The following is a 14943-nucleotide window of genomic DNA, read 5'->3' as shown; positions in this document are numbered from 1 at the left end:
TAGAAAAACCTTTTAAACTGGGGCTCCTGGATGGCTCAGTTGGTTGAGTGCTGACTTCTGCTCAAGTCATGATCTCGCAGTTCATGAGTTCAGGCCCTGTATTGTACTCTGTGATGACAGCTCGGAGCCTGGAGCCTGCTTCAGATTCTGTGTCTCCCTCTCTCTCAGCCCTCCCCTGCTCTCATTCTGTGTCTCTCTCTGTCAAAAATTAAAACAAACCAAAAAGAAAACATCTTTTCAATCAACAGTTGATCATAAACTTGAGAAAATTTCAGTACTTTTCTAAACTGGACTCCCTCTTAGAAAGCAGAATCTAAGACAAGACCTTATGTACAGGTAATTTATTTTTAAGATGTGAATCCTAGGAAAGGTAAAACAGGAAAGGATGGAAAAACAGTACTAGGTTATATTAATAAATTGGCTGAACTACTACCACTGTGAACAACTTTGCCTAATCTCACTGGGATCTTCAAAGGCAGCTCTAGCCAGCAGAATTTTGCTAAGATAGAAATGTTCTGTGTCTTCCCTGTCCAACATGGTAGCCACTAGCCATAAATAGCTATTGAGCACTTGAAATATGGCTAGGTAAGGAACTGAAACTTTAATTTTAATTAATTTAAACATGTAACTAGCAGCTGCTGTATAGGAACACACAGCCCTGAAAAGTCCTGCAGAATATACCTCAGAGTTACATGGTGGGCACAACCAGGTAATGTTCATTTGAAATTCTGTTTTGTTCACTCATGTCTCCAAAGTTCCTAGAAGAATTCCTAACATGTAGTGGGCCCTCCATAAATATTTGTTGAATAAATTGGTAGTATTTGGGTCCACAAAATATATGGTTCTCTTTAAAAGCAAGACTATTAGAATAAATGCAATTCAATTAAAATAGTAAGCAACTAGGGGTGCCTGGGTGGCTCAGTCAGTTGAGCGTCCGACTTTGGCTCAGGTCATGATCTCACGGTCCGTGAGTTTGAGCCCCGCGTTGGGCTCTGTGCTGACAGCTCAGAGCCTGGAGCCTGCTTCAGATTCTGTGTCTCCCTCTCTCTCTGACCCTCCCCCGTTCATGCTCTGTCTCTCTCTGTCTCAAAAATAAATAAAAAAAACATTAAAAAAAATTTAAAATAGTAAGCAACTCAATATACCTAAGAAATAAGTAGTAAGGGGGATGTTGAGGGGACTGAAACGTGATTATGAAAGAGACTCCTGATGATTCTGATCCAAAGGACATTTATTAAAATTCAAGTAAATGTCCTAAGGTGATCTTTTCTCACAATCTGCTTCTATTATCAACTACTAAACAACAGTGTATGAAGTAAGTGTATGAAGTAATTGTTTTGATTCTTTGGTTACTGTTACCACAAACAACACTTAGCCAAGTGGGACTCCAGAAGAAAAAACACCTTATTTTACCACTGTTGCCAATTCTCAAAAAAAAAAAAAAATCTCCATTTTAAGTACTATTTAAATATTTGTTTCTCAACTGTGATCTTTAAAGTGGATCCACACTAATCTAGCCCCTACAACCTCCAGCCTTACATAGGGATCTCTCTCTCTCTCTCTCTCTCTATATATATAATTTATTATTTTTTTTTTATTAAAAAAATTTTTTTTTCAACGTTTTATTTATTTTTGGGACAGAGAGAGACAGAGCATGAACGGGGGAGGGGCAGAGAGAGAGGGAGACACAGAATCGGAAACAGGCTCCAGGCTCTGAGCCATCAGCCCAGAGCCTGACGCGGGGCTCGAACTCACGGACCGCGAGATCGTGACCTGGCTGAAGTCGGATGCTTAACCGACTGCGCCACCCAGGCGCCCCATATATATAATTTATTATTAAGGGCCAATGTGTTAATCACTTTATATACACTGTCTCATTATTATTTTCCATTTCACAGGTGCAGAAACTGAAAGGTTAAATTACTTGTCTCAAATCACACAACCAAAAAAGGAACAAACTACTTTGGATCGTGTCTTTAAATCTAATACCAAGTATACATTCCAGTCTTAAGACAGCTTTAGGAAGACCTAAAAATATGGTCAAGGTAAGGTTGTAGCCTTGATTTTTCTTGCCAACATTGCCCCCCTATTAGTCCTTACGTATTTTATGGTGTGTATAATCCACTTATTCTGAACTTGAGAGTAAAAAGTTGGTCACTGCAAACTTCATGAAGGCTTGTCAGCAAAATTTTTTAAAGTAGGAATCATTAGTAATATTAAACACAGGATTTGCACAGCAAAAACAGACACAATTATGTTGGGATTCAGTTTTAAAACACTTTGTAGGTTTATTTATTTTAAAGTTAATTTATTTATTTTTCGAGAGACAGAGACAACACAAGTGGGGGAGGAGCAGAGAGAGAGGGAGAGAAAGAGAATCCCAAGTAGGCTCTGCACTGCCAGCACAGAGCCCGGTGCGGGGCTTGAACCCATAAAGCCATAAGGTCAGGAGCTGAGCCGAAACCGACAGTCAGACACTTAACCGACTAAGCCACTCAGGCACCCCAACACTTTGTAGATCTAAAATGAGGACAGTTAAGATAGATCAGTGTCATGGGCTTTGTCCCTCAGAGGTGAATAAAAAGGTCAGAAGTATGCTTGGCTACAAGTTGAATTTTATCATTCTTACCTTATTCCAAGACTTTCAAGATCAGACTCATTAAGATGGAGCAGTATTGAACCTGTGATTTTATTTCCTTTAGAAGAAAAGGGAGAAAAAAAGATAAATGGTTTCAACAATTATACCATATGCTTTTTTGTTTCTTTTAATTTGGATTCACCAGATTTACCCAAATCAACATTTACTAAACCACCCACTACAGGTAATGGACTGTGTAAAAACCACTTTCATTTGCCACTTGGAAAGTCTTTTTCTCCACATGGGGCTCAAACCCACAACCCCCAGACCAAAAGTCACATATCCTACAGACTGAGCCAGCCAGGCACCCCTCTCAATTGGACAGTCTTCATTTTAATTAGGTAACTACACTGACAGGCTATTTTTGATAAATCAAGTAAAAACTTTTAAATTATTTGAATGACTTATTTGTGAGGAAGTCCAGCAGCAAAACCAGTGGCTTCCTTCTAAAATAGGTGAAGTTTGGCATGGGGGGAGGAAAGGAAACTTAAATCTATTGTTCTTAGAATAGTCAGGTCAAAACCATAGCCTGAAGGGTGCCAAGTGTTGATTGAGTTCTAAAACCTCCAAGGAGGAGCTTGACTCCCGGATCTTGGAGATGTGAGTTTGAGCCCCACACTGGGTGTACAAATTACTTAAACAATAAAAGACTTAAAAAAAAAAAAAAAACCTCCAAGAAAAGCACATAATACTGTGTTTTGAAATATATATACGTTTATTTTTCTTTCTCTCACTATATAATTAATTTTACTCCTTCCTGACCTCAGATTCCACAATTGTGGACTATGTTCAAACAAACAAAAATCTTTTTTTTTTTTTAAGTTTATTTATTTTGAGAGAGGAAGAGCACTCATGAGTAGGGGAGGGTCAGAGAGAGAGAGAGAGAGAGAGAGAGAGAGAGAGAGAGAGAGAGAGAGGGAGAATCCCAAGTACGCTCCACACTAACAGCCTGACTCAGGGCTCAACCCCACCCTTGATGATCTTTGATGAGAACACTTGTTAAGGTATAGCTGGCATGAATTCTGGAGCCCAAAGACAAAATCTTAACATTCAGTTCTGCTTTTTTTCCAGTTGTATGACCTTTAGAAAGTTACTTAACATCTTTAGACCTCAAACACATCATCTGTAAACAAAACAGGGATCACAGCCTCTAAATTTCAGGGCTTCAGGGGGCCTGGGTGGCTCAGTCAGTTGAGCATCTGACTTTGGCTCAGGTCATGATCTCGAGGTCTGTGAGTTGGAGCCCCATGTCAGGCTCTGTGCTGACAGCTCAGAGCCTGGAGCCTGCTTCAGATTCTGTGTCTCCTTCTCTCTCCGCCCCACCCCACCCGTGCTCTGTATCTCTCTCTCTCTCTCTCAAAAAAAATATTAAAAATAAATTAATTAATTAATTAATTAATTTCAGGGTTCCTGTGAGACTGTATTCCATAATGAGGAGAGGGACCCAATACCTTGTTTTGCCAAATAAAAGCAAACCCAGACTAAGACAGGGATTAGAAAGGAAGACTATTACAATAGGGAGAATGTTGTGACCTCAGAAATCTCCAAGTGGTTCAAAATGAAACAGAAAAAAGTGTTGCTGTTTTTTTTCATAGGGTAAAGGAAGTGATCCCAGTGGGGTCTGACAGGACAGTATCCTGCTATGCTCAGCTGGTTACCGGAGAGGCTGATGATGGGGCATTCCACTTTTTTAGTGCTTGTTCAGGTTTGGGGACAAGCAAGATTTCAGGGCCTTCTAGGAGAGAGAGAAGGCTGACTAAAGTTTTGGTCAAGACAAAGCAGATGGTTAAGAAATGAGCATTTGTTGCGGCACCTGGCTGGCTCAGTCAGCAGAGCATTGGACTCTGGATCTCAGGGTTGTAAGTTTGAGCCCCATCCTCGGTGTACAGATTACTTAAAAATAAAAAAATCTTAAAAAAAAAGAAAAAAGAGGGGCACCTGGGTGGCTCAGTCGGTTAAGCGGCCGACTTCAGCTCAGGTCATGATCTCGCGGTCTTGTGAGTTCGAGCCCCGCGTCGGGCTCTGTGCTGACAGCTCAGAGCCTGGAGCCTGTTTCAGATTCTGTGTCTCCCTCTCTCTCTGACCCTCCCCCGTTCATGCTCTGTCTCTCTCTGTCTCAAAAATAAATAAATGTTTTAAAAAAAAATTTAAAAAGAAAAAAGAAAGAAAAAAGAAATGAGCAATTGTGAATGTAAGGTCAGTTTTTACCAAGTAAAGCAAGTAGTGAGTTCTGCTAGCATTTGACTGTAGGTTCAAGAGATCATTCTGAAGGTTGATGACTTAATCTACAGAACACCAAAAACAAAAACAAAAACAAAATCTATAGAACACCACTGAAAGAGAAAGCCAACAACATAGTCCATCATATTTTGGAGACAGAAAATATAAAACTACTTCATCCCCACCTAGTTGCTATTCAGAGAAAACTTCTGAGTGCAGGCCAACCAAAGGGGGGGAGGAGAAAAAAGTACCATTTCCCACACCATCAAGCTGTTTTTTAAGTCTTCAAACACTAAGTCCCTCCGACCCTAGACAAACAGGACTCCACCCTATAACTACAAAAATTTATTAAACTTACAAATGGGTAAGACAGAGAGAGGTTAAGCTTCCCATCCATTAGGGCAAGTTTAGATCTCAACTGGATGGATGCTTAACTGGAGCCAGTTGCTTAAAACTCACAACCCACACATTTGCCCCATGTGATGTGGCCAAGTTGTGGGCTGCTGGGAGTCCGGTGGTCAGCTCAGCACTCCCAGTGTCATTCAGATTTAACTAGGCAAACTGATTTTGGAGACCAAAACAGAATCATTACCAAGCTCCACCAGGGTGGTCAACCAACATGCACTGAGCCCTGCTGGCATGCTACGGTAAGGCAATGGGGATGCAGGGATTCACAGAGCATGTGCCCTCCCCCTTAGGAAAACCCCGAGTTGAGGGGCCAAGGGAGGAAACTTAAACTTGAAAGCAAAACACACTCCAAGTGCTCAAGGAGCTGCAGGAGCACAGAGGGGGTCTCCCGAGCCCCGTGAGTATGAATGACAGCGCCCCTCCGACTACGGTCTGGGGAAAACGTTCTTCTAAGTCACAACAGGGACCGGAGTCTCGCCTGCCCCGCGCTGGGGTGACCAGTTCCCGAAGAAACCAACCAGCCTCACACCAGGTGCCTCACCCAAGTTCACAATCCTCAAAGTCGGCTTCCCCCCCTGCGGGTCCCCAGCCCCAGACGCCCCATTTCTCCTCCCTCCATCTCCGGGGGGCACTCCTGGGCGCCCCTTCTGGCACCTCTCGTCCCCGTCTCAGGCCCCCGGTTCTGGAGGACTCTCCGCCTCAGGTCGTCCCCCCACTCCCCCCCCCGCCCCCAACACCTCGGCACCCCCGCCTCGGGTCTACCCCTTCTTGCACCTTCCCCGCCGCAGGCCCCCCGCTCAGAGGGGCTCTCCGCCTCAGCTCATCTGCGGCTCGGCGCCCCACACCCCCCGCCTCAGGTCCACCCCTTTCGTATCTCCCCGCGCAGGTCTCCCTTCTCCGCTTCGGGTCCTCTCTGAGGCCCCCAGCTCACTGCCTCGGCGTGCCCTCCCCTCAGGCCCGCGGTCCCCGCCTCGGGTCGCGGTCCCCCGGCCCCGCAGCCCTGCAGCCCTGCTACCTCGGAAGCGTTCCAGCAGTCCGGGATCACTGAAGCCACTGCGCTTTAGGAAGCAGCACACCTGCTCCGGGCCCCAGGTCTGGTAGTCGCGGTGGAGTTTGGGGCCCGGGGAGCTCTCCGCCGCCGCGGAAGGGATGTTTGGCGGGGTTCTCGGGCTGCCATCGCGTCGGGGCCGTTTGAAGGGCTGGTCAGAGTCCGCTCCCTGCATGGCAACAACCAGCGCCCTGCACAGCACAGTCAAGAACCGCGGCGCTGGGACCGCACGCAAGCGCACTGACTGCCGGTCGGTGGGGACGAGTCCGCTCGGCACTGCCAGCCTACTGGCCTCCCGCGCAGGCGCACTGGTACTCAGAACTTGTGGCCGGGCAGCCCAGCCACTTCAGCCACCGGGCCCCCTTTGCGCAGGCGCAATGACAGCCCACTGGTCCTCAACAGGTCGGGAAGTTTATCGAAAGGGGCCGACTAGACGCAGAGCCGAGGAAGTGCTAATACGGGCGAGGTGAGGAAAGAGTGTATCTAGGACCCATGGAAGCCCCGCCAAAGCCCGGAGCGCGGGCTCCTCTGGTGAATTGCGGGTGTCTTCTTCCAAATGAATATCCCAGGCATACCCTTGGCCGTGTTTCATATGCCCCAAACTTAAACCTAAAAGGCCATCATCAGGCGGCCGGCGTCTTCCCAATTGAGAGACCAATGGGCAAGAAGCTGAACTGGAAGACCCTAGAATGATTTCAGATCTGATATGAAGGTAGTCTTCTTGCATTTCACAAGCTCTACGGTATCGCTGGGCAGTTAGAGGGCCCTGGGGGTGCCTAGCCATGAACTCTTATCTTCAGGTTTCCAAACAGAAGCAGACTTCAAATTTCTCTCTAAAAGAATCCTCAACCCCTCTCTCCAGCCCAACTCCCTGCCCAGAGAAGAGGAAGTGGTCATCGCGATTACTGTTAAACAAAATTCACCTGAGTAGATTTGAAGATCTAATTGGCTTTAGTCAATGATTCATGAATAGGATAACATCCTATCTATTAAGGAGAAAGGAACTGTACAAAATGGAAGATTTTTAAAGACAGAAAGGGTGTAAGACAAGGAAGTCATGACAAAAGAAAGGATTGTTTTAGGCAGAGTCACCCAGCTGTGGGGGGAAGGCAGGGGTCTACCAGGCCACTAACTCACTAGTGCTAGCCAAGAAATACCAGACTGACCTGTTAAAGGTCACAGTTCAGGGAAAGGCTGAAACTGCAATTGGGTTAGACACTAAGTCTTGGTTTGCTGATGTGGGGCCTCACACGGGTGATTTCATTTTGGACCTGTTTCTTTTTCAACATTACTTAAAACTTATCTTCAAGGACTTTTACCACCTGGTCGTAACAGCCTGTAAAAATGGGAGGCATGCCCCCATCAGTTTAGTCACTCGGGGGGAGGACCAAACTTCCCTGTAAATCCTAGTTCATGCAATTAACTAGTAAAAAGACTACTGCTACCACCACTGAAGCCATTACACCTCTCCATCCACCCAGCCATAGACCCATCTAGGGGATAAAGAGTGTATGAGGCAGATTATCATCAAGCATTATGAACTAGTGGTCTGGTAGAGAGCAAAATATTACTAGCATACACTTCGAGCTTTACTGTGGTGCCAGGCATTTTCCTAAGGGTTTTACAAATATTAATTCATTTATGTATCGCAACCACCTCAGGGTGTAAGAAACTAAGATACAGAGAAATAAGTAAATAATTTGCCTGTGGTCACACAGCTAGTAAGTGATAAAGCCTGGATTCAAACCCAGGCAATCTAGCTTGGCTCCAAAGTCACTTGCTAACCTGCTTGTTAATGGGAATTTTGACATAGAATTATATCAGGTAACTCAAAATTTTCAATTGCTCCTTTGTCCCACAGAGCCATGGTGAAAAGTATAGAGAGGGGTACTTGCCCTCTGTCTGCCTAAAAGAGCCAGGCTCAGCAAAACATGCCCTTAAGCCCCAGAATAATTTGAGATGAGATGAGAGAGTTGCCAAGACTTGTGAAACCAAAACAAAGGGGTGAAAGAGACAACAAATAGCACATGAATGAAAGCCTTATATTTCAAGTCGGAAATGGCTGGCTTAAAAACTTGTATTTTTTAGACTTATGGGAAAATCTGCCCTGACAGCAAGGTTTCTTTGGCAGTAGAAGGTGATATAAGCAGGGTTTTAAGTTTAACCAACTGGGTTTGTTCAAAGCAACTGCTTTTGAGAACTTTAATTTTCTATTTGTCTGTGTTTGTTAAAGAGTGTAATTTAATTCCATATTTAGTATTTCCTCTACTTTCTAGGGGCCCTAGATCTTGTGCAAGATAGTTGGTTACTTGCTCAAGGTCACATGGCTGGTAAGTGACAGAATTGAGATTTTAAGCTGACTCCCAAACTTTGGTGCTTTTTGGTTTGCCGAATAGAGTTAACTCTATTTACAGTTCTGGTGATCTTGTTCCTTCTATCTTTCCACAACTTGGGAACAGTTACCTACTTGACATAGGCCCTGTGCTCTGGTCATATTAAAGGAGATGACTGCTCAGACTCACCTCTGATTTCTCACTCACCATAGTTAGGACTAGAAAAAAAAGGTAATTTCAAATTAATTTCAAGCCCATTGCTTAATGACCTTGAATATCTCCAGCAATTTTTCTCAGCCCTTCCCTAGCTACCTTCCACCTACCCAGCTGAGCTGGGCAATTTTATTTCTGTCAGCATTAACCTTGCGGTTTTTATCTCTCCGCAGCTTCCTCTTCAACCAGTGCTGCTGGTTCTCAATGCCAGCTGTCATCACTGTTTTACTTCCTCTCCACCCTTTGTGGAACCTAGCCTTCTCAAGACTTCTTTCTTTCTTTCTTTCTTTTTTTCTTTTTTTTTTTTTTTTAGTATTTTCCCCAAATCCCAAAGCCAAGCCAAAATTCTTTTTTTTTTAACTTAATTTTATTTTGAAAAATTTTTATTTTTTAAGTAATCTCTATACCCAAGCCAGGAGGAAAGGAGATAAGTTTATTGAATAGTGTAAGTGATGGAGTATAGCAGACAGTGTCTGAAAGACTTGGAAAAGTGAGTCTCCCTGTTGCTTGGGGTTAGGGGTTTATATTGGAAAGGGGTCCAGGGTACGTGTTCCTTCAGGAAGGCAAGGTAGGGTCAGATCAAAGGTAAGTGTCAGGTGAACAATAGGTGTTACCCTATAAATCACCAAAGGTGGGGATTACTGATGACAGTGTTGATGGAGGTTTGTTCGCTGGAAGCTAATGTCCTGGAACATGTTTGGGATCCAGTTCTTTTTGGATGTTACCTGATCCAGGTGTTTGAGGGCCTAGGATGAACTTAGAGAATGATTAACTTTCTTGTCTTCCCTTCGAGTGGGAACATAGCTTCTTTGTTCTTTGAACAGAGCTGGAAGTGGGGCATGAATTCACAAATCTAAGTTTTGTGACCTGAGCCACCCAGGCATTCCTAAACCTAAAAAAAAAAATAATAAAATAAAATAGAATCCCTTCAGTTTCCGTGCGTCAATCCTTTCACGTGTTTACCTTTACTTCCCCATATATGAACTGTTCCTAGGCTCAACAAAGCAACAAAGCTCAACAAAGCTAAGGTAGCTTTCTTTGGGAACAACCCCTGCCTTCTTTTTGGGCTGCCCTTCTGATAGTAAAGCTTTGTTTCAAAACTGGTGTCTCAGACACTGGCTTACTGTGCATCAGGTACATGGACAAGTTTCCCTCTGGTAACATCTCCTTCCCTGTGCACACACAACAGAAAGACCACGTGAGGACACAGCAAGAACATGGCTGTCTAGAAGCCAGGAAGAGAGGTCTTACCAGAAACCAATTGTGCTGGCACCTCGATCTTGGACTTCCAGCCTCTAGAAGTGTGAGAAACTAAACTTCTGTTATATTTAAGCCACTGTCTGTGGTATTTTGTTACGGCAGTCCTAGCAGACTAATACATATGACCAACATGTTTGTACTATGTCCACTCCTGAGTTGATGGCCTAAGGTTGGACATTTTGACTTTGTGGTTGCCAATCTTTGGGTCCCAGGCTTCTTGGTTATTATGCAAAATAAAGTCACATGGGGGCGCCTGGATGGCTCAGTCGGTGAAGCATCTGACTTTGGCTCAGGTCATGATCTTACAGTTTGTGGGTTTGAGCCCTGTGTCGGGCTCTGTGCTGACAGCTCAGAGCCTGGAGCCTGCTTCAGATTCTGTGTCTCCCTCTCTCTCTGCTCCTCCCCAACTAGCGCTCTGTCTCTCTCTCAAAAATAAAGATAAAAAAAAAAATAAATAAAGTCACATGTATTTGTCTATTTCTCTCCTCTTAAGGGTGCTGTCATTAGTAACAAAACACATAATGATTCAAGTATTAAGGAAGGCTTTGTTCATTTTTTTTTTTTACATTCCTTCCCCAAGTTAAATATCTTGTTTACATTGTGATCCTTCTCACTTAAAAACTCGACCCTTGGGGTGCCTGGGTGGCTCACTCAGTTAAGGGTCCAACTCTTTGATTTCAGCTCAGGTTGTGATCTCACATTTCATGAGATCCAGCCCCATGTTGGGCTCTTCTCTAGGCATTTGTATTCTTGGGACTTGTTCTGGAGGGTGGGTGTCTCTATTATCAACAAGGATAAGGGTTTCAGGATTTCTATAAAGGTGGGACTTAAAGCCTGTAACTTGGGTGAGATTGGAGTTACACATGCATAACAAGCATACTGAACTTACCTATATTGTGAGTTAAAGTGGACCAATAACCATAGTGTTTAAGATGCTCTTATTCACTTTTTACAGGACTGAGAAAAGCCTCTATCCCTAGGAAAGAGAAGTACCACATACATTTGAAGTGGTTGCCAGAGAGGCGCCTGGCTGGCTCAGTCGGTGGAGAATTCCACTCTTCATCTCAGGGTGGTGACTTCCAGCCCCACCTTGGGCATGGGCATACAGCTTACTTTATTATATTTTTTATTAAAAAATTGTTTTGTTTTTACATTTATTTATTTTTGAGAGACAGAGTATGATTGGGGAGGGGCAGAGAGAAAGGGAGACAGAATCTGAAGCAGCCTCCAGGCTCTGAGCTGCCAGCACAGAGCCCGATGCGGGGCTCGAACCCACAAACTGTGAGATCATGACCTGAGCTGAAGTCAGACGCTTTAAGCGACTGAGCCACCCAGGCACCCCCATACAGCTTACTTTAATAATAATAATTAAAAAAAAAAAGTGAAGCAGCTGCAGGAAAGTGAACTTTCCCTTACCCAGTCCTCTCTGAGTATTGGTGGGGGGGGGGGGGGGGACTGGCACCAGATTCTGAGGAGGACAGCAGTGTTCCTTGGTGAAAAGACCCTTTTCCTTGGGAAAGTAGCTAAGGGGGCACTGAATCTTCAGGGTGTTGGTGGAAGCTGGTGCTAAGGCTTCCAAAGTGGGAAGTTTAGGGAAGACACAGTAAAGGTGAAGCATTTGGGGTTTGCAGGAGGCAACTGGGAGACAGGGTTTAGAAGAAAATTGAGTGAAGGGAGAAGATTGTCATTGGAGGTCATTACCACAACCGCCCCTGCCCAACACTTTCGTTATCTGGGAATCTTTCAACAGGCAGAGTTCCTTCTGTGGGAACTGGGAGTGTGAGGATGTGCTCTCAAATGTAAACAGTTTTCCAGAGCAAAGGAAGAAATGAAACTTAAGAGTACAGACTTCCCAGAATACAGGGGATCCTTACGTGAATCTGAGTCACTCAAGACTAATACTGAAAGACATTGTATATCATACAGATTAAAAATTAGGCTGCAATCGAAAGACAGATGAATGGATAAAGAAAATGTATATACTTGTAGTGGAATACTACTGAACCTTAAAAGAAGGAAATTCTGACATGCTACAACGTGAATGAACCTTGAGGACATTATGTTCATGTCACAAAAAGACAAATACTTTATGATGTGGGAAACAAAGGCAAAAGAAAAAATTAAATTTCCTTACTACCTACAGCCCATTGACAAGTCCTTCAAACAGGCGGAATGAACTCCTCTGAGAGCTCAGCTCCCTCAGTGTTGACACTTTGCTAAGGGCAAAAGGCAATCTTATCTCAACATTATCCTGACCCTCCAGGATCCTGTGAGTCTAGTTTAAACATATAAAAATTCTGGGGCGTCTGGGCGGCTCAGTCGATTAAGCGTCCAACTCAGGTTTCAGCTCAGGTTATGCATGTTCTCCTGGGTTCATGAATCCGAGCCCTGCGTTGGGCTCTGTGCTGACAGTGTGGAGCCTACTTGGGATTCTTTCTCTCTCCCTCTTTCTCTGCCCTTCCCCCACTCGCACTGTCTCTCTCAAAATAAATAAACTTTAAAAAATAATAAACATATAAAAATTTCCTTGGAAACTTCCTTTATCTCTAACCCCTCAAACATAGGTTAGCAGTCATCCTCCAAGCATATGGCTCACTGATATACATCTGAAGGGTCTCATGACTGAGGATTTACTACACAGTAATTTTTCATTGACCTTTTCCTAACAATAGCTAGCGTCCTCAGGGTCCTGGAAACCTTGTTTCCCAAATTCCTTGGAGGCTTGTGCTTTCCCTAACCCTCTCCCAACTTGAAAATATATAATCAGTCACCCATCACAACCCCAGTGCAGCTCTTTCTGTCAACGAGTCTGGACCCGTGTTTTAATAAAACCACCTTTTTATTTTTAGAAAGAGAAAGTGAGATTGTGAGCAGGGGAGAGGGGCAGAGGGAGGGACAGAGAATCTTAAGCAGGCTCTACACTCAGCACGGAGCCTGGCGCGGGGCTTGATCCCATGACCTTGATATCATGACCTGAGCTGAAATCAAGAGTTGGGTGCTCAACTGACTGAGCTACCCAGGCATCCCAATAAAACCACCTTTTTGCACTGAAGACATCTCAAGAATTCTTTCTTGACCATTTGCTCCGAATGCCAACATTTCCACATCAATTCCACTTATATGTAATGTGGTATCTGGAGTAGTCTAACTAATAGAAATTAGAATGGTGGTTTCCAGGAACCAGGGAGAGGAGAAAAGGAAAGTTGTTTAATGGGTATAGTTTCGGTTTTGCAAGATGAAAAATTCTGAAGATTGATTGCACAACAATAGGAATGTCCCTTTTTTTTTTTAAAAGTAAGCTCTATTTCCAACATGGGGCTTAACTCACAACCCAGAGATCAAGAGTCACATGCTCTACCAACTTAGCCAGCCAGCCACTGCCTTTAATTTCCAATTTTGTACAAAAGTTTTATTATAGGATTTTACGAGAATTGAGCCTGGCACATAGAAAATGCTCCATACATATGAGTTATCATTATTATAAAAAGCATCCCTAAGCCTCCTTCTTCATTAATTCAACAAATGTCAATATCATACTTTCTTTAATGCATCATTCCACACTTTGGGGAAACCACAGGGAAAAAGTACTACCTACATGGAGCTTATACACACTTGAAGTTTATATATTCAACTATATGCACTTACTAAATTACTAGTGGTAGATTCAGATAATACGAGTAGATCATAAGTTCTGGGGAAAAAAAAAAAAGAAACCAAAAGTACAGGAAAGGCTGGTTGGTCTAGGAAGTGCTGTGCTTTGGCATGGGAACAGAGACCCAAGTGAAGGGAGCCTATGTGGTACTCCATTATATGATAAGTATCTTTAGTATTTTAATAACCTTGTATCATAATGTTACAAATAATGCCTGATTAACTTTGCAAACATTAGACTCACCAAACAAAATTTATACCAAGTTCTTTTTTTTTTGCTTGATTTGTTGCTATGTATTTTTTACTTAAAAAAAAAAAAACTTTTTTTAATGTTTATTTATTTATTTTTATATTTATTATTTTTTATTTATTATTTTTTAAAATATGAAATGTATTGTCAAATTGGTTTCCATACAACAGCCAGTGCTCATCCCAACAGGTGCCCTCCTCAATGCCCATCACCCACTTTCCCCTCCCTCCCACCCCCCATCAACCCTCAGTTCTAATATTTGAAACACATTCAAACAAAAAACCTCCCAAATACCCTTTTAATCTTTTCTTGTTTGATGATAAAATAACGTAAATAACGATACATCCATACATTGGAACATAACCATTAGGATTGTTACAGAAGGGGAGCCTGAGTGAGTCAGTTAAACGTCCAATTCTTGGTTTCGGCTCAGGTCATGACCTCTGGGTCCTGGGACAGAGCCCCACATCTGGCTCCATGCTGGGTGTGGAGCCTGCTTAAGATTCTCTCTCTCTCTCTTTCCTCTGCCTGTCCTTTCTTGGGTGCCCGGGCTTGGGCACTCTGTCTCTCTCTCTCTCTCTTTTTTTTTTTTTTTTTGAGAGAGAGAGAGGGAGAAAGAATTGTTGGAGCGTCTGGATGGCTCAGTTGGTTGAATCAGACTCTTGATTTCGGCTCAGGTCATGATCTCATGGTTTGTGAGTTTGAGCCCCACATTGGGCTCTGTGCTGACAGCAGGGAGACTGTTTGGAATTCTCTCTCTCCCTCTCTCTCTGCCCCTCCCCCACTCATGTGTGCGTGTGCTATCTCTCTCTCTCTCTCAAAATAAATAAATAAACTTTTAAAAAACAAAAGAAAAAGAATCATCTTGGGGCATAATTTAGACATTACAATGATAAATCTGCCATAGTATGTGATACAAATG

At 43.5% G+C, this 14943-nt stretch overlaps 1 protein-coding gene across 3 annotated transcripts in view; it reads right to left on the bottom strand.

Moving 5' to 3' along the window:
• Positions 1 to 6594, bottom strand: part of SAMHD1 (SAM and HD domain containing deoxynucleoside triphosphate triphosphohydrolase 1) — a 56126-nt gene extending 49532 nt beyond the window's left edge. For 2 of the 3 annotated variants that reach the window (XR_005782027.1, XM_040447115.1), the window contains exons 1-2: positions 6282 to 6594; positions 2630 to 2696 (exon numbers count right to left, since the gene is read on the bottom strand). Coding sequence is in view for 2 of the 3 variants with exons in the window: in XM_040447115.1 (XP_040303049.1) it covers positions 2630 to 2696; positions 6282 to 6489 (275 nt within the window). In the remaining variant the exon portion in view is untranslated. The remainder of the gene's footprint in view (positions 1 to 2629; positions 2697 to 6281) is intronic. The other variant, XM_040447113.1, reaches the window with a different exon arrangement.
• Between the last annotated feature and the right edge of the window lie 8349 nt (positions 6595 to 14943).

This window comes from Herpailurus yagouaroundi, unplaced genomic scaffold (assembly GCF_014898765.1).
Source record: "Herpailurus yagouaroundi ecotype Mexico unplaced genomic scaffold, PumYag 196, whole genome shotgun sequence".
Taxonomy (NCBI): Eukaryota; Metazoa; Chordata; class Mammalia; order Carnivora; family Felidae; genus Herpailurus; species Herpailurus yagouaroundi.
This window is presented reverse-complemented; position numbering and strand designations above follow the sequence as displayed.